The sequence below is a fragment of the Chlorocebus sabaeus genome, chromosome 24 (assembly GCF_047675955.1).
Source record: "Chlorocebus sabaeus isolate Y175 chromosome 24, mChlSab1.0.hap1, whole genome shotgun sequence".
Classification (NCBI taxonomy): domain Eukaryota; kingdom Metazoa; phylum Chordata; class Mammalia; order Primates; family Cercopithecidae; genus Chlorocebus; species Chlorocebus sabaeus.
The window spans coordinates 70,590,966-70,611,033 of NC_132927.1; the positions used below are offsets into that span (position 1 = coordinate 70,590,966).

Sequence of the window (20,068 nt, forward strand, 5' to 3'; positions counted from 1 at the left end):
CAGCCATAAAACATATATATCTTCATGAAGGAAAGGAGTCTATGAGGTTAAAAGTGCCTAGGGCCCATGAAAATAAGAATGTGGACCTGATTCTGGGTCCCTCTTTCTTTCCTTTGTAAAATGAAGGTATTGAACTAGATGATCTGTGGTTCAGCCAATGCCTCTGCCAAGCGATTTGATGCACCGTGGAAGTAGATGCTGTGATCAGGACTAATTAGAGCTATTTTTCTTCTGATGTCAGTCAGCAATAAATGACTCCATAATAGATTAAAATGAAACACTTATGTTGCACCAGAGAGAAGTAAAGAGAGAGAAGCACATGACTCAAGGAGATAAAGCCCAAAGGCTTTATTAATCAAAATTACTTTTGGAAGTTTTTAACAGAACATGACATTTCCTAAAATCTTTGAAATATTTGTTAAAATTATATTTCCAAGGACAGATATGTAGAAACAGGATAAAAAGCAAATTAGTGACAGTTATGAATATCTACATGTATCTCCATTTATATCAAAAACAAGATGGATACTTTTGTGAAAGTTCTCAGTTTAACAACTTATCAAGTTGTTAAAGGCTTTGGGCTTTATCTCGACATAGTGTTCTCATCTACAACTTTTTAAAAATCCAAATATGTGAGGAACAGAGAAAAGATATTCTACCCAGCCAGTCTTCAGCCAAATAACTAAGGCTGTTAGAAACAGGCTTAAAATACCAGACAGATTACACAAACATCTTAAAAAAAAATCAATGTAATGCTTTTGTAGTAGTCCTCCCTTATCCATGGTTTTGCTTTCTGTAGTCTCAGTTAACTATGGTCAACCATGGTCTGAAAACATTAAATAAAAAATTCCAGAAATAATCTAAAAGTTTTAAGTGGCATGCCATTCTGAGTAGTGGGATGGAATCTTGCATCGTCCTGCTCTGTCCCACCCAGGATGTGAATTCTCCCCTTGCCCAATGTCAGTTTGACTGTTAGGGTATTGCAGTGCCTGCATTCAAGTAACTTATTTTACTTAATGTTGTTATTACTGTTGTTAATCTCTTACTGTGCCTAATTTATAAATTAAACTTTATCATAGGTATGTATGTGTAGGAAACAATATATATAAGGTTCAGCACTGTCCACCGTTTCAGGCATCCACTGGGGGTCTTTGAATGTATACCCCTCAGATAAGTGGGGACTACTATATTTGAGAACACCCTAAACTAGTTAAGAACAAAAGGAACACTCTCCCCTGCCATCCATTGCTGGTATCTTGTGTGGATTTGATACCTCAGATTCAGCATCTACTGCAGCACGAAGTGCTTATGCATGTCCTGAATTATAGGAGAGTCGGATTCACCATCCTTCCCAGAAACAGAAGCATTCCAGAGGTTTCTTCATAGATCATGAAATGAAATGGCCGGTTCACTTTGATGACAGGAGGCATGGAATAAGCAATAATTTCTGACAAGGTTCCTGCCACTGCCTCAGTGCCCCTTTCATCAACTTCAATCACTGTTCTTTGTAACACCTGGAAAAGGAAATAGTGTGAAAAACCATTTGTGTGGCAGTGCAAAGGAGGAATTAAATGAGCCCCTTGAAATTCTTCACAGTGGTCCTACCCATGGGATCATGCTACTGGGATTTAGTGGAGCAGGCCCATCTACATTAAGAGCAGTGGTCTGGGGTTTCACCAGGGACTGCACAGGAGTCTCCAACAATACCAAAAGACCTCAGGAACCCAATGTGAAGTATTGTGGAATATGTGAAACACATTCCAGGCGTGGACTCAGGATGCACTCATGCATCAAATCTTTATTGAGCGTGTGCTTTTTACTACTAATTGTTGAGCTGAGCTGGTGCTCCTAAAAGGTTTTCAAGCTGCCTGGATCCCTTGAGTCCTCTTGACTTTCCTTTTGGCAGGCAAGGTGGAGGCAGGGAATGGCTAGTCTTCCGTATCAGCTTCCCAGCACCTGGTACTACTCTGAGGCATTTTCTGGGCCAAGCCCAGGGGTCCCTGGAGCCTTCCTGAATTCTGGCTGCCTATATTGTGGCTGCTTGCTATGTTTGGGAGACCCTTTTTTACAGAAACAGGATGTGATATGAGTGATGTACCTATATAATTACTGTGTTATAATAGAGAATAAAAACATACACTGATTTTCACTCCAGGAAATTCCCTAATTTCCTAGAGGAAAATTAACTCCCCAGAGCAAATAGAGGGAGAATATTTAATGGTCTACAATTTAAATTTCATGATGACCCTTTGTAAATCAGCAGTGCATTTCAGTTTTTCATGTGTTCATAGCAGAAACACTTTCAGGTGCTGGTCTGCAGGGTTGTTTTATTTAATTGTCTTATCTCTCTTGAGGTGGTAAAACCTGATTCCAGGCCATGGTTACCCTACTGTGTCCCACTTAAGTGGATGCCATTTTTAGTCTCTCTTGGAATTGAAAATTGCAATTGTAAGATAAAATATTAGCCAAACCACACAACTAAGGAAGAATGTAGAGAGATGTAGCTGCCATTTGGAAATGTGTGGGAGCATTTTTATAGTGATGCTGGAGTTTCCTACTGGCATTAGTGAACATGGATCAGCAGTGCTAACCAGTTCCCTGCAACATGCACAACTGCTCTGAACAACAAGCAGTTCCCCTCAAAACCAAGAACCTTTCCACTGAGAAACACTGAGTAACTGAAGGGATTCTATGTGGATGGTGACTAAATTTGTTCTTAGTTTTAGAAATAGAACTAGGACCAAAAAGTATGAGGTAGAAGTTACAGGTCTCTCTCTCTCTCTCTCTCTCTCTCTCTCTATATATATATATATATATATATATGTATGTATGTATATATGTATATGTGTATGTATATATAAACAATTTTAGCTATTGTGGATTAGGCAGCTTTTCAAAGAAATGGTGAGTTTGCTGTCACTGGAAGCATGAAGAGGAAGAGACAGAAGTTGGAGGGCTATTTCATAGGGCTATGGAGGGGATTTCCACAAGGAGGGAGAAGTTGGGCTAGATGATGTCTAGGGGTTTCTTTCATTGTAAAGGTGGTGTAATTTCATGAACTATTCAAGTTGTATTCAACATAAATGATGACGTATCTGTAAACCAGTTCTATTTCAGGGGCAAATTTCTCCCTGAGCACTTAAGCAGAAGGAGAGAGATCTACTTAAAATAAATTAGTTGAAAAGGTATTTTAATAAAGTTGCTTGAAATTCTTAAAACATCCAACCTGGGTGCTATTTCAAGTATTTGGGATGTAAATATAATTTTCCACTACACTTAGGTATTTTATCAAAGTTAAATGGTTTGTAAAAACATTTGTTTTGGTGACATTTCATGCTGAGGTTGGGCTCTGATGAAAGATCCTGACTTACCCTGGATACTTGGAGATTTCTTCCAGTAGCTGAGAGTTCACTAAGGTCAGCCCAGGGTGAGAAGATTCTTCTGATTCCCATCTGCTTAAGCAGCTCATGCATCTCATACTTCTGATCTAGCTTGAACTTTGGAAAGAAAACTTCCATGTTTCTGTGGTACGAGAACAGATAATGGTGAAATGTAGACAAAGCCATAGTCTATGGACACCAAAAAGGTCACAATTTTTGTTCTTTAAGATTGTTTCCATTAATGAGTCTTTCAGTTGACTATGAAGTTCATGCCATTCTTTTACAATTTCCTATCTCAGGGAAAATATTTCTAGCTTATCAAATAGTACTTCAGCTTCAGGGAACAAGTTTTATTCCTCAGCCAATGACTCACATTCTCTTTAGCAAAGTACTTATGTGTTCATTTCCCTATGTTTTAAAAACAACCTGAGATAACAGCTGCTTTCAGCAATCCTGCAGACTCCTGGATGATGACTGTTTTCAGCTCCTGGATTCTGCAGACCCAAGGAGTCTGGGGATGGATGGGAAGGGAAACAAAGAAAACTTTAAACCTCTCCCCATCTTTAGCCAGAGAAACTCTGATACCATCTATTTTGTATACTGGAGTCCTCCTTTGAAAATATGTTGCTTGGAAAGATGAGTTCTGTGGCTCAAAAAAAATAATAATTGAGGACATGATGTATCTTGAAGATTAATTTATAAAGTTATTCATTCAGCAAACATTTCTTGAGGGCTTATGATGTTTGGGGTTCTTTGTTAGGTGCTAAAGATATGAAGAAAAATGAAAGAAGAATAATGAAGATAAAACTAACCCCGGGGACCTTTAGCTGGACTCGTCTCTGCCAAAATCTGAGTCACAGGATTCAGAAGCCATAGCCATGGAATTTATATTGCAGCCATTTTCCTTGTACTCCAATAGGTGTATTAACTTACTGGGCAGACATCTGAGTGCCCACTCTGCTTTCTGTTCCTCTCCTCTCTATGTACAGACCCCAACCCTGTCATGCGTCTAGATTCTAGTTCTATGCTGATGACTGAATTTATATCTCCGGCCTGGACCTCACCCTAGACTCCAGATCCACCTGTCGTCTTGACAGCTTAACTTGGATGTCTAATAGATATTTCTGATCTAAGTGTTTAAGACTGAACTTCTGCACTTACCCCAGACCTGTTCCTCCCCATTTCAGTAAATGGCAAATCTGTCCTTCCAGTTGCTAAGGCCAAAAACTTTGCAATCACCTTTGACACCTCTCTCACCCACATGCAGTCCGTTAGCAGATCCTGCCAATTCTCACTTCCTGATAGATCCAGAATCCAGCAACTTCTCATCACTTCCACTACCACTACCACCACCGCAGTCCAGGTAGGAGCATCTCTACCTGGATTGCTAGTAACCTTCTAACCAGTCTCCCTTGCTTCCATCCTTACCCCCTAGTATCTTTTATCAACACAGGAGCTTATGTGATCCTTTAAAAACAGAAGTCAAATCAGGTTGCTCCTCTACTCAGAACCATCCAGTGGCTTGCTGCTTCTCCCAGGAAAAGCCCAAGTCTTTTCTGGGGACTGTAAGGTGGGATCCTGGTGACTGGGCCCCTGGTTCCACTCTGATCTCATCTCCAACTGCTGAAGCTACACTTGCCTCCTTGCACTTCTTCAAACCCACCAGGTACACTCCCATCCCAGAACTTGTACGATTCTGCCTGTAACATAACATTTCTCTCCCTGAATATATCCACATGGTTTATCCTTCATCTTCAGATGTTTGCTTACTGTTACCTTCTTGGAGAGGCCTTTCCTAACGTCCATCTGCATCCTGATGATGCTCCCTGTTCCCTTCCCTGCATTATTACCTATTTTTAATTTGTTCTTTGTCTTCTTTCAATAGAATGTAAGTTCCATGAGGGCAGACTAATTTTTCCTGTTTTGTTTGCTGATGAATTCCTGGCATCATACTTTTATCACAGTAGCAGAACGTGAAATACTGGTGGACTCAATGAATGAATCAGCCAGGCACTCTGTGACAGATGTTGGGGATAGAGTGGAAAAAAAGACAAATGCTGCCCTGCCCTCAGGAACCTTATAGCTCACTGGAGGAGATGGGCATTAAACCACAGTGCATTCAACGAAATTCTGCTGAGTGTTTGCAAGTATGGAAAGGTAGAATTTGTATAGGATGTGGGCAAGAGTTGTACCTGGTTTTCATGTTTCTGAGCCATGTCTCCACCAAGTCTGTGGTCAAGTAGTCTTCAAGAGCGAGGTGGTCACCCATTTTCTCCATGAGGACCACCAGCATGGTGGCATTTCCTTGGTAGGGCAGTTTGAGGACATGACAATGAAAATTCTTGTCAAAGGTGGAGGCAAACTTGCCTGCACCATACATCATGGGCACCTTAATGGTCTTGTACTTGTCTAGGTGGAAAGTGTCGGCTTCGGTGAAGACAGGGTCAAATGGGGTCAGCCATTTCCCTGAACAAGTGAGAGAAGAACTCATTGCAGAAATCCCCTCTTTGAAAAGCATTGCTCTTGCTCAAATAATAAAGAGGGAACCTTCTATCTCACTTCTCATTCCGAGGCGTTCCCTAATTGGGTTTGCTTTTCCACAGCTCAGGCAGGCAAAATAAATTTCCCCAAAATAGCTTTTCCCCGGCCTGTAGCCCAGCTAACAAAATACAGCTCCACTTGCAGGCCCTATTGGGAATCGCACACGAAAGCAGGGAAATGTTTCCTAACAATCCCTGGCTTCCCTCATCGTCCTGGACCCGAACAAAATCCACAGTCTTTCCCTCATAGTTGGCTCCAGCTTAGAGAAAAGCCTTTGCCTGGCACCTCTGACTGCCACTTTGTCTCATTCACACCAGGCACAAGCACATGCAGAGTCCAAGGTGGCAGGAGTGACACTTCTCACTTACCCACTGTTTAATGTAGTTCTGAGAGAAGGCCCCACAATGCAGAGGCCACCAGCAGGCAGGTACATGACTCTCCACACAAATGTCTGCCCTGGGGGTGTGGCCTGGCTGGTTGTAAAGTGGCTTCCGCTGCCGGGGCTTTGCAAGTCTGGTACCAGCTCTGCGAAAGTGGCATCCAGCCCATATCTAGTACCCCATTAGGGAGGCAGGGCTGGACAGAACCTAGGATCAGGAGGTCAGGAGGTTCTTGTTTGGGTTTTGCCTCTGCCACTTACTGTGCGACCTTGATCAGGCTAACTTCTCTGAGCTGCTTTGATCTTTAGAAAGGAGACAACTCCTGCTCTACCTGCTGATTGGCAGTTAGGAAGAACAAGTAAACCATAGATACTCAGTGTCTGCTATGTGCCAAGTCCATCTGGGCACTTTACATTCATTGTCTCACTTAACCTCTAACTCTGTAGTAGGTGGAGTGTCGCTGTTTCCTATAATAAGAATCTAAGGGCAGAGAGCTGGTCAAAAAAGTAAAAATGAAGGAGCAATGATTCACTTCTAAATCCCCCAGATAATCCCCCCACCCCCCTCTTTTTGGAATGACCCTGTGCTTCTAAACGTCAGAGGGGAGCTGTGTAGAGTGCTTTGAAAATTATAAGGACTACAAGCACATAGGATGCCAGGGCAGGGCCTCAAGTGACAGCGTCTGGCACTGTTCAATATGTGTATCAATCTGTATTTGAAACCTGAAAACACATTCATAGAAAATCATTTAGCGTTAACCATATGCTGGCCTAACGGAAGGAAAGGGAGAGACAGTTGTAGGACCCTGTGGCCTTGGGAGAGCAGAATATTATCAAAGTACCTTTGAACCAGATGTAATCCACAAGAATTAATTTGGTTTCAGGATAAATCTCGTCAAACAGTTTGGGAATTTTCCCCTGAGTCTCTTTGTTAATGTAATGATTCATGAGCCTTTTGGCCTGTGAGGCATTGTGAAAATTCATAAGCACACACTCTGTATCAAAATACCTCTTGGATAAATTGAGGAAGAGCTCTTTGACATCAAAATCCTTGTGGATGAAGGCAAAACTCCCCTGTGTGAGGCCCAGTTCCAAGTTGTGGGAGAGGGTCTCTCTGAGTCCCTTAAAGAGGGAGGGCAGGAGCCCGGGCTTGGTGGGGTTCAGGGCCTGCAAGTGGAGCCCTGTCTTGATCTGGGCTTTGGTCGGCCCTGTGGCCCCCAGCATCAAACCTGCCATGGCCAAGGACACGCCAAATGGAGAGAAGACCATGTTGCCATCGTGCCTCATGGAGATCTTTCGCAGCAAGCTGAATCCGAAGTTTGAAGTCTCCTTGGCAAGCTGCTGCCCACTAGCTATCAGCCAGGCTTTCTCCTCCTCACTGGCCTTCTCGCTGGCCTCCTCCTCATCCTCCTCTTCCTCCCTGGGAGCCTGCACTACCCCGCTGGTCTGGTTCTGAGGGGCCGGGGCCTCTGGCGACTGAGGACTGGGGGCCAAGCCGGGTACCAACCACACCTGTGCCAGGAGGACGGAGAGCAGGAGGCTTGGCACCACCTTCATGTGGTCGGCTGCAGAGGTCAAGGAGTGCCTCCCTTCAGCTGCCAAGACTTCCTGTCGAGAGAAGAGGATAGAGATGATTTTAATGCCTCCTAAAGTGTCTTAGTGGATAGTAAAAGCTTCTTCAGGGACCCTGCCTCCTTCTGTGGCTCAAGTAGGTTAGCCCTGTCCCAGGGAGACCTGAAGCAAGTGTGGGTGACATTTGCTCACCCAATGAGGGGACATTATTTCACAGAGCAAAACCTCCTCTAGTTCCCATTCCCTGCCCGGCTGTCAGGCAGCTCTCGGTCCTGACCCCTTTTTTATTCATCCCATCTCCTTCCTGAGGGCTAGGGCAAGAGACCCCGCTCTGGGAGCAGGAGGCAGCACAGAAGGTGGGGGTCTGCGCAGGTGGAATCAGGGGTCCTCACACACCTTTCCCTGATCTGCTTCATCCATTGCCCTGACCCTCCGGCCATCAGGCTGCCCATCCAGATGGGTGGCCGGCCTTGCCGTGTGCCCTGTTTGGCTGGGGATTGGAGTGCCTGCATGCCTGTTAGGCAAAGAGGGGGGAAAGTATTGGAGCTTCCCTGGATTTTTGATCAAAATTCTCTTCGCACTGCACCTCTGCCACACAGTTCCTTGGAGGTCTTCCTTCCTTCCTATAGCTGCGGCTCCCAGGTAGCAGGAGGCCCCACAATTCATACAACCCACTGCTGGGCTCTCTCCACTGTGGCCTCATAGAGCCCTCCCAGCCACCCGGGCTGCCTGCCGGCTCTCACTGCCCCCGGCTGCACAGCGTGGGAGCCACACTTCCTCACCATTCGCTGTCCCCTTCTTCTCTGTTGCCTTTTAGGCTCCCTCCACATCCTTGGACACAGAGCCTGGCTCCCAAACACTTGCGTGATTTCCATCCAAATACATGGCTTGGGGCTGGGCTGGGCCACCTGGCTGTGTCCCAGCTCAGTTCTGGTGTTCAGCCACACTGCAGGCCAGATCCCAGAGGCTGACTGGGCAGGACCCCCAGGACACCTGCCCTCCCTCATCCTCTCTCTGGGCCCACTGCCCTGGGAGGGTCTGCATGGGGTCAGCCACCCAGCCCAGTGAGCACAGGGTGGATGCTGCGGGCCTCATGAGAGTTCCCATCCGCAGAGACCCTTATTCTTGACCAAGGTCACTTGCAGCAAAACGTGACAGGCGGGGAACTCCCAGGCATCTTCTCCCTGATGCAGGGACTGAGTCCTTATCTATGCGTGGGACAAAACTGCCTCCAGCGCCAGGGCCCAGCATGTTGCTCCTTGTTTAGGCTGAATGGCACCCCAGAATTCAGGGCCTCACTCTGCAGTCTGAACGGCACTGCCCTCTGCCTTAAAGAAGCAGTGAAATACTTCCACTGTGTTTCCCAAAGGACACTGTTGAGGAAACTCTTTTTGACTGTAAATGGCAAGCCTGTGTTCAATAGGTCACTCAAGTATTGTAAACGTTGGGGAAATAGCTCTTTCAGTGTAAACGCAGCCCAGTTTCATGCTTTTATTGTTATGGACTGAATGTGTCCCCTCAGAATTCATAAGTTGAAGCCCTAACCCCCATTGTGATTGCGGTAGAGTTGAGGCCCTTGGGAGGTGATTAGGTTTGGATGAGGTCATGAGGGCAAGGCTCCTGTGATAACAGTAGTGCTGTTATAAGAAGAAGAGAGACCAGACTTCCCCTCCGCACCTCCTTGCCATGGGAGGACACGGTGAGAAGATGGCCATCTGCAAGCCAAGAAGACAGCCCTCCAGAATCCGGCCACACTGGCACCCTGACTCGGACTTTCAGCCTCCAAAACTGTGAAAAATCAATGGCTGTTGGAGCCACCCAGTCTGTGGTGTTTTGTTAGAGGAGCCTGAGCTAAGACGATTACGTGGCATCATTTAATGCTACTTTCTACATTAAGACCACACAGAATACTCCTGAATTCAAGGTTAGTTCTCCCTGTCACAGTGGTCAGGAAATTAGCCCAGCACGCTAACCAGATGTCACGCTTCCAAATGCTGAGTCTCACCTTCCTGTGCTTGAAGCTTGTCCTACAGTCTGCAGAGTGGTAGCCCAGTAATTCCTGGGCACTCCTGAACAGGTATCCCCTAAGGTCTTTGTAAGGTCTTTGCTCATCTACCCAACCCTTTGGAGTCTAGGCCAGGAGTTCAGGGGGCGCTCCTGGACTAGGACACCATCCAGCCTGGTGAGGACGCACCTTCCTAGACAGAGCCCAGGCAGTAAGGAACCACCAGCTCACGCACCACTTCTCAGCCCTGGGAGAGCACACACCCCCTCCTCCCCTCAGCCCTGGGAAGGGGAGCCCTGCTTACTCCGGCAGTGAGTTGCGGTGGGTGAACTATCAAGCCTTTCAAGCCTCTTTCCCTTGGCCTCCTTCCTGCAGAGGATCCCCTTGTGTCTATAATTCACCTCTCACCCACTCCAGCTCCTGGTCTGTATGTGCAGTCCCCATGGAGTGCAGGATTGAGGCCTTTGCACTGCTCAGCCACGCAGCCCTCACGTTGGAGCCCACCCAGAGATGATACCATCTCTCCCAGTCCCTCCCTGATTAGACTCGTTGAAGGTCTCCTGTAACCCACTACCTCTTACCAGTGTGTGGCCTTGGGTCCTGGAAATGTCCTTCATTCAGAGCAGAAACCAAAGCTTCAGCTCTGCAGCCCAGAACCTTCAGCAAATATTTGCTATTCCAAAGTATGATTCCCTATGGGACGGTTACTGATTAACATCCTGCTTGTGATGGTGGAGTTTCTGGAAAACCAAAGACCAAGTGGGAGGCTTCCCATACTCCCCAGCTCCTCCTGTAACCCAGAATATGACCCAAATCCCATCGCGAGAGCTTCTGCCTTGCAACTCAAGGCTTCGCCCCAGTAAGATTCAGCTCCTTCTGGGTGGCACGTTGGGGATTTCTCTTGAGCTGTTCTAGGTGCTGAACACCTCGAGAAAGAAGGCACTGGGGGATCCCGTGTATGCTTCCTGAGTCCCCAACCCAGTACTGGACACTGAGGGGATGTAGGTTAGGGGGCACAGCAGAGATGTTCAGGACCTGCTCTCTCAGCCCTCAAGTCAGTCCAGTGTGGGAAGCAGACAGGTAAATCACTACTTAGAGTACATAGCTCCTTTCAAGGTAAATTTCCTGCTTTGCAATGTTTCTGTACTTGAGACTGAATCCTTGGGTACTCAGAGTTGAGGCTGGTGGAGACCCTTTACGGGAAAACTTCTCAGACTTCACAGACTCTCTTTTTAAAAATATATAAATAAGTATTTTGTTATGTGCCCCTTACTACTACCCATGAAGTGAAATGTATAGCTAACATAACCTACCCACAAAATTAAAAAAATAATGCTGTAACGATAATGTGTAGGCAGAATAAAAGAGAATAATGTGTCCCTGAATATGGCAGTGCTGTGGTCTAAGGGCCTGGGCAGGTGCAGTGAGGCCACCCAATATGGAGCCTGCAGGAGGCCGTATGTAAGATGCTCACTGCTGGCCAGTCAACACGACAACCGATGTTACTACCAGGGATAGAGTTTTCGAAATGGTAAATAATGCTTGGTAAAGTTTCAAACAAATAAAATACAGATCTTTCCCTGATTTACACGGTCATTGTCTTCACAGAAAATGCAGTGTGTAGTAAAACCTTGGATAAATATTGTATTTTTATATGAAACAAAGCAGCCCAGAACTGAGAGTCTAGGCTCAGATAATGCCACGTGAACTTGAGGTGGACATGTGAGTCCTGGGGGACCTGGCGGCCTCTTCATCGTGGGAGACTATCCTGCGTGTTCTGGTATGTCTGGCATTGCTCACCCTCAATCCTTAAATGCTAGTAGTACTCCCCACAAACGTTTGTGAAGAGCAGTACTATCCCAACAAGTTTCCAGAGTGTTCCTTTCGGGCAGTACCTGCTCTGTTGATAGGCAGTTCTTTAAGAGGTGAAAGTGAGGGTGTAGAGGGGCCAGGCTGGACCCATGCCATGCATATGAGCCAGCCTTGGCCTGCCCATCCAGGTCCAGCTCCGCAGCTGAGGGATTGTGGATTCACAAAAAGCAGGGGCTGCTTCCTCCAGGCTTGGGAAGGTGTCTGCTTTGCTAAATGTCTGAGCGGAGCTAGCGAGTGTGCAGGTCTTAGGGCACAGGGCTTTATTTATTTATTTATTTATTTATTTATTTATTTTGAGATGGAGTCTTGCCCTGTCACCCAGTCTGGAATGCAATGGCATGATTTTGGCTCACTGTAACCTCCGCCTCCTGGGTTCAAACGATTCTCCTGCCCCAGTCTCCCGAGTAACTGGGATTACAGGTGCTGGCCACTATGCCTAGCTAAGTTTTGTATTTTTAGTAGAGACGAGGTTTCACCATGTTGTCCAGGCTGGTCACGAACTCCTGACCTTCTAATCCACCTGCCTCTGCCTCCCAAAGTGCTGGGATTACAGAGGCACGAGCCACTGCGTCCGGCCAGGGCACAGGGTTTCAGAAATGGATCCTTACAAAGGAAGGCAGCAGAGTATACTGGAAAAATTGTGAAGACTTCAACCAGGCCATTGCCTCCTGCCCTGGTGTGAATCTGAGGTCCTCCACTCCCAATTCCTAGCTGCTGGGATGTAAGTTAACCTCACCAAACCGGCCTTTCTTCCTCTGTTAAATGGCCAGAACTCAGACTCTGCCTTATGAATATCTCAGCAGCACCAAGGAACCAGGAAGTGCGTGGACGATCTTGCTCCTAAGGCTGTGAGCCCTGGACCCCAGGGTGTGGCTCAGAAGTCCCCCTCCTTCAGCGACGACATTATTCCTGTACACCTCCCAGCAAGGAAGCCAACCACTCTTTGACCTTTAGCCCTCCAGTTAGATGGGAAAGTGAGAAAACTCAGTGCACAGCACTGTAGCCTGAGCTCTTTCACCAGCAGCATGACCCTGAGCAAGCTACCTAACTTCTCTTAGCCTCAGTTTCCCAATCTATAAATTGGGGCTCCCCATCCTTCTGGAAGGATGAACTGAAGTGGTGCTTGTGGAGTTTAGTACCTCGCTCGGTAGGAAGGAAGTGCTACAGGAATGGCATTTGTTGCATAATTTTAGAGCCAGATTGAACCTCAAAAGTAAGTAACCCTGTCTCCAGGCTTTGATTTTACAAAGGAAGATATTCAGGCCCCACCATGAATACCTTTCCTGTTAGAGTTAAAGCAGGCTGTCTGACTTCTAGTTGTTATGAACTTTAGCTTCTCACACTCCTTGGCCAAAAACGATTGGGAAAGCTCTGACGGGAAGGCCTCTGGTGACCCAGATAAACTCACAGGTGATGCAGAACCCTTCCTGGAACTCCCCTCAGGCAGGAGGCACAGCTTCTGAAAGCCACTCTTCAGGGCGACATCGAGGGGCTTCTAAGGCAAATCTGTCCAGAGACTTACAGGGGTAAACATCTGAAAAACAAGTGTTAGCGCAGTCCTATGAGACCAAAAGCAGACTCCAGGAAACAACGAGAGAACTGCAAGAGTTTACTTTGTGTGGATCCTATGAAGGGGGTGCTTGGGTAGGTGGGTAGTAAAGGAAACCAGTATATGTTACCCCTTGGTATGGTCTGGCTGTGTCCCCACCCAAATCTCATCTTGAATTGTAGCTTCCATAATTGCCATGTGTTGTGGGAGGGACCCAGTGGGAGATCATTGAATCACGGAGGTGATTCCCCCATACTGTTCCCATGGTAGTGAGTAAGTCTTACGAGATCTGATGGTTTTATAAGGGGAAACTCCTTTCGCTTGGCTCGCATTCTCCCTCTTGCCTGCTGCCATGTAAGACCGTAAGACCTGCCTTTTGCCTTCTGCCATGATTGTCAGTCCTCTCCAACCATGTGGAATGGTGAGTCCATTAAATCTCTTTTTCTTTATAAATTACCCAGTCTTGGGTATGTCTTTATTACCAGTGTAAAAATGGACTAATATACCCTAAATATGCATTTCTGATATAAAAATTATTTTTGAACTGAAGGTAATTAAGCAGCAAATGGAGAAAAAGTTTTCTCTATCTTCCCCCCTTTCTTCTTAGACAGATAAAAATTCCCCTTTACTGGAGATGACTCTAGACTCTTATCAACCCAGAGATGGCATCAGAGGACTATGCAAACAAAGTTTCCTCCCATATGTTTACCTTCCATGATTTCCTGCCCTTGGAAGCATAAAACCACTTCCCTTGTCCCGTCCCATGATTTTCCTACTAATTTATTGCTCTTCATTAAAGATAAGTGGAGTTCTAAGGCACCATTTTGAGTTGCTTTTTATACAGGTTTCTCCTGTGTGAAGTGCATGGCCCATGTTATAAACTGATTTTTCTCTTGTCTGTCTTTTGTTACAGGAGTCCATCCCAACAAAGAACTAAGATGGGAAGAGGTCAAGTTTAGCCTTCCCCTACAGTAGTAGAGAGGTAGGAAAAAAAGGGCTTTCCAAGTCCTTGCAACATACACACGCACATGCACATGCACGCACAGGTGCAAATTTCTTGCTGATTTCCAGACATCCCTTCTGCCTCGAACTTTAAAGACATCTTCCCATTGTGTTATGGCTTATGTGAGTTATTCTTTTTAAACTTCTAATTTAGAAATAACTTTAAACTTACAAAAATTTGCAAAAATCATGTTTTTGCCATCTACCCTTCACTCAGCTTCCACAAATATGAACATATCATATGACTATAGTACATAACCACAGTGTATTAGTCCATGTTCATGCCGCTGATAAAGACATACCCGAGACTGGGAAGAAAAAGAGGTTTAAATGCACTTACAGCTCCACATGACTGGGGAGGCCTCAGAATCATGGTGGGAGGCATGCTTACAAGGCACTGCCTACATGGTGGCGAAAAGAGAAAATGAGGAAGATGCAAAAGCAGAAACCCCCAATAAAGGCATCATATCTTGTGAGACTTATTCACTATCACAAGAACAGTATGGGGAACCACCCCCATGATTCAAATTATCTCCCACTGGGTCCCTCCCACAACATATGGGAATTATGGAAGTACAATTCAAGATGAGATTTGGGTGGGGACACAGAATCAAACCATATCATTCCACCTCTGGCCCTGCCAAATCTCATGTCCTCACATTTCAAAACCAATCTTGCCTTCTCAACAGTCCCCCAAAGTCTTAACTCATTTCAGCATTAACCCAAAAGTCCACAGTCTGAAGTCTCACCTGAGATAAGGCAAGTCCCTTCTGCCTATGAGCCTGTAAAATCAAAAGCAAGCTAGTTACTGCCTACATACAATGGGGGTACAGGTATTGGGTAAATACAGCTGTTCCAAATGGGAGAAATTGGCCTAAACAAAGTGGTTACAGGGCCCCTGCAAGTCTGACATCCAGCAGGGCAGTCAAATTTTAAAGCTCAAAAATGATCTCCTTTGACTCCAGGTCTCACATCCAGGTCACACTGATGCAAAAGATAGATTCCCCTGGTCTTGGGTGGCTCTGCCCCTGTGACTTTGCAGGGCACAGCCTCCCTCCCCACTGCTTTCATGGGCTGGCATTGAGTGTCTGTGAATTCTCCAGATAAATGGTGCAAGCTGTCGGTGGATCTCCCATTCTGGGGTCTAGAGGACAGTGGCCCTCTTCTCACAGCTCCACTATGCAGTGCCCCCATAGAGATTCTGTGTTGGGGGGCTCCAGCCCCACATTTTCCTTCTGCATTGCCCTAGCAGAGGTTCTCCATGAGCATCCCTCCCCTGTAGCAAACTTCTGTCTGGGCATCCAAGTGTTTCCATACATGTTCTGAAATTGAGGCAGATGTTCCCAAACCCTAATTCTTGACTTCTGTGCACTTGCAAGTTCTACCACATGAAAGCTGCCAAGGCTTGGGGCTTGCACCCTCTGAAGCCATGGCCTGACTCTACATTGGTTTCTTTCAGCCCTGGCTGGAATGGTTAGAACACAGGGCACCAAGTCCCTAGGCTGCACACAGTATGGGGACCCTGAACCCAGCCTATGAAACCATTTTCTCCTAGACCTCTGGGCCTGTGATGGGAGGGGTTGCCGTGAAGACTTCTGACATACCCTGGAGACATTTTTCCCATTGTCTTGGGGATTAACATTCTGCTCCTCATTACATATGCAAATGTCTGCAACCAGCATAAATTTCTCCTCAGAAAGTGGGTTTTTCTTTTCTATCACATTATCAGGCTGTAAATTTCCCAAATTTTTATGCTCTGCTTCCCTTATAAAACTGAATGCCTTTAACAGCAGCCAAGTCGCATCTTGAGTGTTTTGCTGTTTAGAAATTTCTTCTTTCAGATACCCTAAATCATCTCTTTCAAGTTCAAATTTCCAGAAATCTCTAGGGCAGGGGAAAAGTGCCACCAATCTCTTTGGTAAAAGATAACAAGAGTCACCTTTGCTCCAGTTCCCAACAAATTCCTCATCTCCATCTGAGACCACCTCAGCCTGGACCTTATTGTCCATATCGCTTTCAGGCTTTTGGTCAAAGCCATTCAACAAGTCTCTAGGAAGTTCCAAACTTTCCCACATTTTCCTATCTTCTTCTGAGCCCTCCAAACCGTTCCAACCTTTGCCTGTTACCCAGTTCCAGTTGCTTCCACATTTTTGGGTATCTGTTCAGCAATGCTGCACTCTACTGGTACCAATTTACTTCTTTAGTCTGTTTTCACGCTGCTGATAAAGACAAACCCAAGACTGGGAAGAAAAAGTGGTTTAATTGGACTTACAGTTCCACATGACTGGGGAGGCCTCAGAATCATGGTGGGAGGTGAAAGACACTTCTTACATAGTGGTGGCAAGAGAAAATGAGGAAGACGCAAAAGTGGAAACCCCTGATAAATCCATCAGATCTCATGCGACTTATTCACTATCGTGGGAACAGGATGGAGGAAACTACCCCCATGATTCAAATGATCTCTAACCAGGTTCCTCCCGCAACGTGTGGGAATTATGGGAGTGCAATTTAAGATAAGATTTGGGTGGGGACACAGAGCCAAACCATATCACATAGTATAATGGTCAAAACCAGGAAATTACAGTGATTCTGTAATATTGTCATTATTCAAACTTTTTTCAGTTGTCCTACTAATATCCTTTTTTCTTGTACAGGGTCCAGTCCAGGAACCCATGTTGCATTGGGCTGTCACATTGCTTCATTCTCCTTGAGTCTGGCACAGCTTCTCAGGTTTTGTCTTTCTTGACCTATGACCTTTTGAAGAATACTGGCTAGATATTTTATAGAATGTCTTTCAATTTGGAATTTTCTGATATTTTATCATGTCAACTTTAGGTTGTACATGCTGGGCACAAATATGGCAGAGGTAATATGCCTTTCTTTGTGTATTGTTTCAGCTGGCTGGCATAATTTCTGATGAGAAATCAATCCTTATTTTTATCTTTGTGCCTTGTATGTAATATATCCTTTTTTCTAGCTGCTTTTAAGATTTTTCTCTTTATCCTTAGTTTTAAGGAATTTGATTATTAAAATTGATTTTTAATTATTGATTAGAAGAGCACTTTGGCTGGTGTTCTTTCTCCTGCTTTGGGCTTGTTGAATTTCTTGGAACTGTGAATTTATAGTTTTCATCATGTTTAGAAAATAATTTAACCATTATTTCTTAAAATATTTTCCTGTCCCCTGAACTGTCCCCTTCCTGGGATTCCAATTTCAGGTGGTAATGTAATGGTGAAGGCTTAGGTCATGTGTAGTTTTATGTTCACTACTGCTGATTTTATAGCTTGTTGGGGTGATGTGTAAGAAATATTCATGCAGCTACCATTATTCTAGGGTCAATCAGAATTTTATGACTTATAGAAGAAATTAGTTATTTAAGGATGTGAATGGCAAGATTTTTGGTACTTTGTCATTTGCCTTTTAAATTTGATTATACTTTTAAAAATGTTTATGTAGTTGAATGTATCTATCTTTAGTCATTTCTGGATTTATAGCATTAAGTCTTTCTCGTTATGAGATTATTTTTAAAACATTCATTATATCCTTCTTATTTTAGGATTTCAATTTATGTCTAAATCTTTGATCTATCAGGAATTGATCCTGGTGTAAGGATGACAGTGATTCTAATTTACACTGCTTTTCAGCTGGCTACCTGATTGCCCCCAACCAAGCGTTTTAAATAAATGTTTTAACGCAATTTATTTGCCTCATTTATTTAAGATGCCACTCTTTTTTTTTTTTTTTTTAGAAAAGTCTCATTCTGGCATCCAGGCTGGAGTGCAGTGGCATGATCTCAGCTCATTTCAAGCTCTGCCTCCTGGGTTCAAGCAATTCTCATGCCTCAGCCTCCTGAGTAGCTGGGGCTACAGGCACGTGCCATCCTGCCTGGCTAATTTTTTGTATTTTTAGTAGAGACAGGGTTTCACCATGTTGGCCAGGCTGGTCTCGAACTCCTGACCTCAACTGATCCACCCACCTCAGCCTCCCAAAGTGCTGGGATTACAGGTGTGAGCCACTGTGCCTGGCCTGAAATGCCACTTTTGGTTTAAAAATGAAAATGGCTTAAAAGTGAACGATGTAAAAAGCATACTAAAAACAAAAACAAAAACAAAAACAAAAAAACGAATAAGACGAATTCAATTACTCACCAAACAGAAACAGTGTTCCTGGTGCTGTAGGGGTTAGGATCATATTAGCTCAGTGTTAGGGCAACTACCATAAGATGGCCCAACCCCAGTCTCTACCTGGGGTTTTGCTTCAGTGTGTGTTGCTTTTGCAATAAGAAAGGAAAACCAATGAATGTTGGAACTGATTCTGTGTTATTCTGTTTTCACACTGCCGTAAAGATACTACCTCAGACTGAGTAATTTATAAACAAAGGAGGTTTAATTGACTAATGGCTGGGGAGGCCTCAGGAAACTTACAGTCACGGTGGAAGGAGAAGCAGACACGTCTTAGTGGCAGCAGGCGAGAGAGATAGTGTGTATAGGAGGAAATGTCAAACAATTATAAAATCATCAGATCTCATGAGAACTCTCTCACTATCATGAGAACAGCATGGGGGAAACCACCCCCATGATCCAATCACCTCCCTCCCTGGACACGTGGGGATTACAGGTTTCCCCCTCCACATGTGAGGATTACAATTTGAGATGAAATTTGGGTGGGGACACACAGCCAAACCATTTCACACACATCTGCTAAGTCTCCTCCTGTCTTTCTGGAGCAAGACTCCGCTGTTCACCCACAACAGGCTTCCAGCGTCAGCTGCTCTGGTGGGAGCCCAGAAATGTCCAACACCCCCCTCCGCCTCCGGGAAACCTTAAAAGACTTTCAGTATCTTACCTCTCATGGACCTGGCTGGGATTCTGTCTCTTTCTCACAAACCTTCCTGCACTGCCCTGACATCTAACACCCATGACAGATTAAAGATGCCACGTTCGTCTGCACTTATCAGGGCTGTTAAATCAAGGTTAGCCTCATGTGGCCTCCTTACACATTTTAAATTTGGCCTAAAGGTTTCTCAGTACATCATGAACTATAGCAAGTGGAGGGATGAACAGACCATAGCCTACACTTGTGCCAGTCACCGAGTTTTGGCTGATCGAATGTAACCAAATAAGACAAACACAAACCTATACCCAATCCAGCTGTTTCTGTTCCTCACTTCTGTTTTCTGTACATCACTTTCCTTTTTCTGTCCATAAATCTTCTTCCACCACGTGGCTGCCCTGGAGTCTCACAGCTGATGAGGCTGTACGATTTGTGAATCATTCATTCCTCGTTTATACTTTAGATTTAGTTCAGCTGAGGTTTGTCTTGTATCGGGGAAGAGGGGAGGATTTGTTGGCCAGAGGAGTTGCTCCTCCTGTGGCAGTACCAGGTGTTATGACCTGAAAGTTTGTGTCTCCCCAAATTGATGCATTAGAACCAAATCCCAAAGGTGATGGTGTTAGAGTTGGAGCCTCTGGGAGGTGATTAGGTCCTGGGTAAAAACTCTCATGAATGGGATTAGGACCCTTATAAAAGAGGCCCCAGAGAGCTTTCTCTGCTCTTTCTGCCTTGTGAGGACACAGCCAGAAGGTGCCACCCCTGAACCCGGAACCGACCTTCCCCAAAACCCAACCAGGCTGGCTTCTGATCTCAGACTTCCAGCCTCCAGAACTATGAGAAATGCATTTCTGTTGTTCATAAGCCTGTGGTGCTTTGTTATGGCAGCCCACACAGATGAAGACTCCAGGCCCGGGGCTTTGCAAATACCACTTTAT

General features: G+C 45.2%; 1 protein-coding gene across 1 annotated transcript; it reads right to left on the reverse strand.

The window, feature by feature from the left end:
- Positions 1–204: 204 nt before the first annotated feature.
- On the reverse strand, positions 205–7,872 carry SERPINA10 (serpin family A member 10). The gene is made up of 4 exons (XM_007987695.3): positions 7,143–7,872; positions 5,573–5,846; positions 3,372–3,522; positions 205–1,514 (listed from the first exon to the last, which is right to left on the reverse strand). Exons 1-4 carry the CDS (start codon positions 7,855–7,857, stop codon positions 1,323–1,325), a joined length of 1,332 nt encoding a protein of 443 aa, XP_007985886.2. The 5' UTR covers positions 7,858–7,872; the 3' UTR covers positions 205–1,322.
- Positions 7,873–20,068: the final 12,196 nt, after the last annotated feature.

Bases quoted from the DNA above. Each gene is read 5' to 3' on its own strand.
- SERPINA10 (XM_007987695.3), bottom strand. From the start codon at position 7,857: ATGAAGGTGGTGCCAAGCCTCCTGCTCTCCGTCCTCCTGGCACAGGTG. The intron at 5,847-7,142 runs GTACTTTGATAA...TCACTTGTTCAG, and splicing joins GGATTACATCTGGTTCAAAG to GGAAATGGCTGACCCCATTT. The intron at 3,523-5,572 runs GTACAACTCTTG...CTCGTACCACAG, and splicing joins CTCAGAAACATGAAAACCAG to AAACATGGAAGTTTTCTTTC.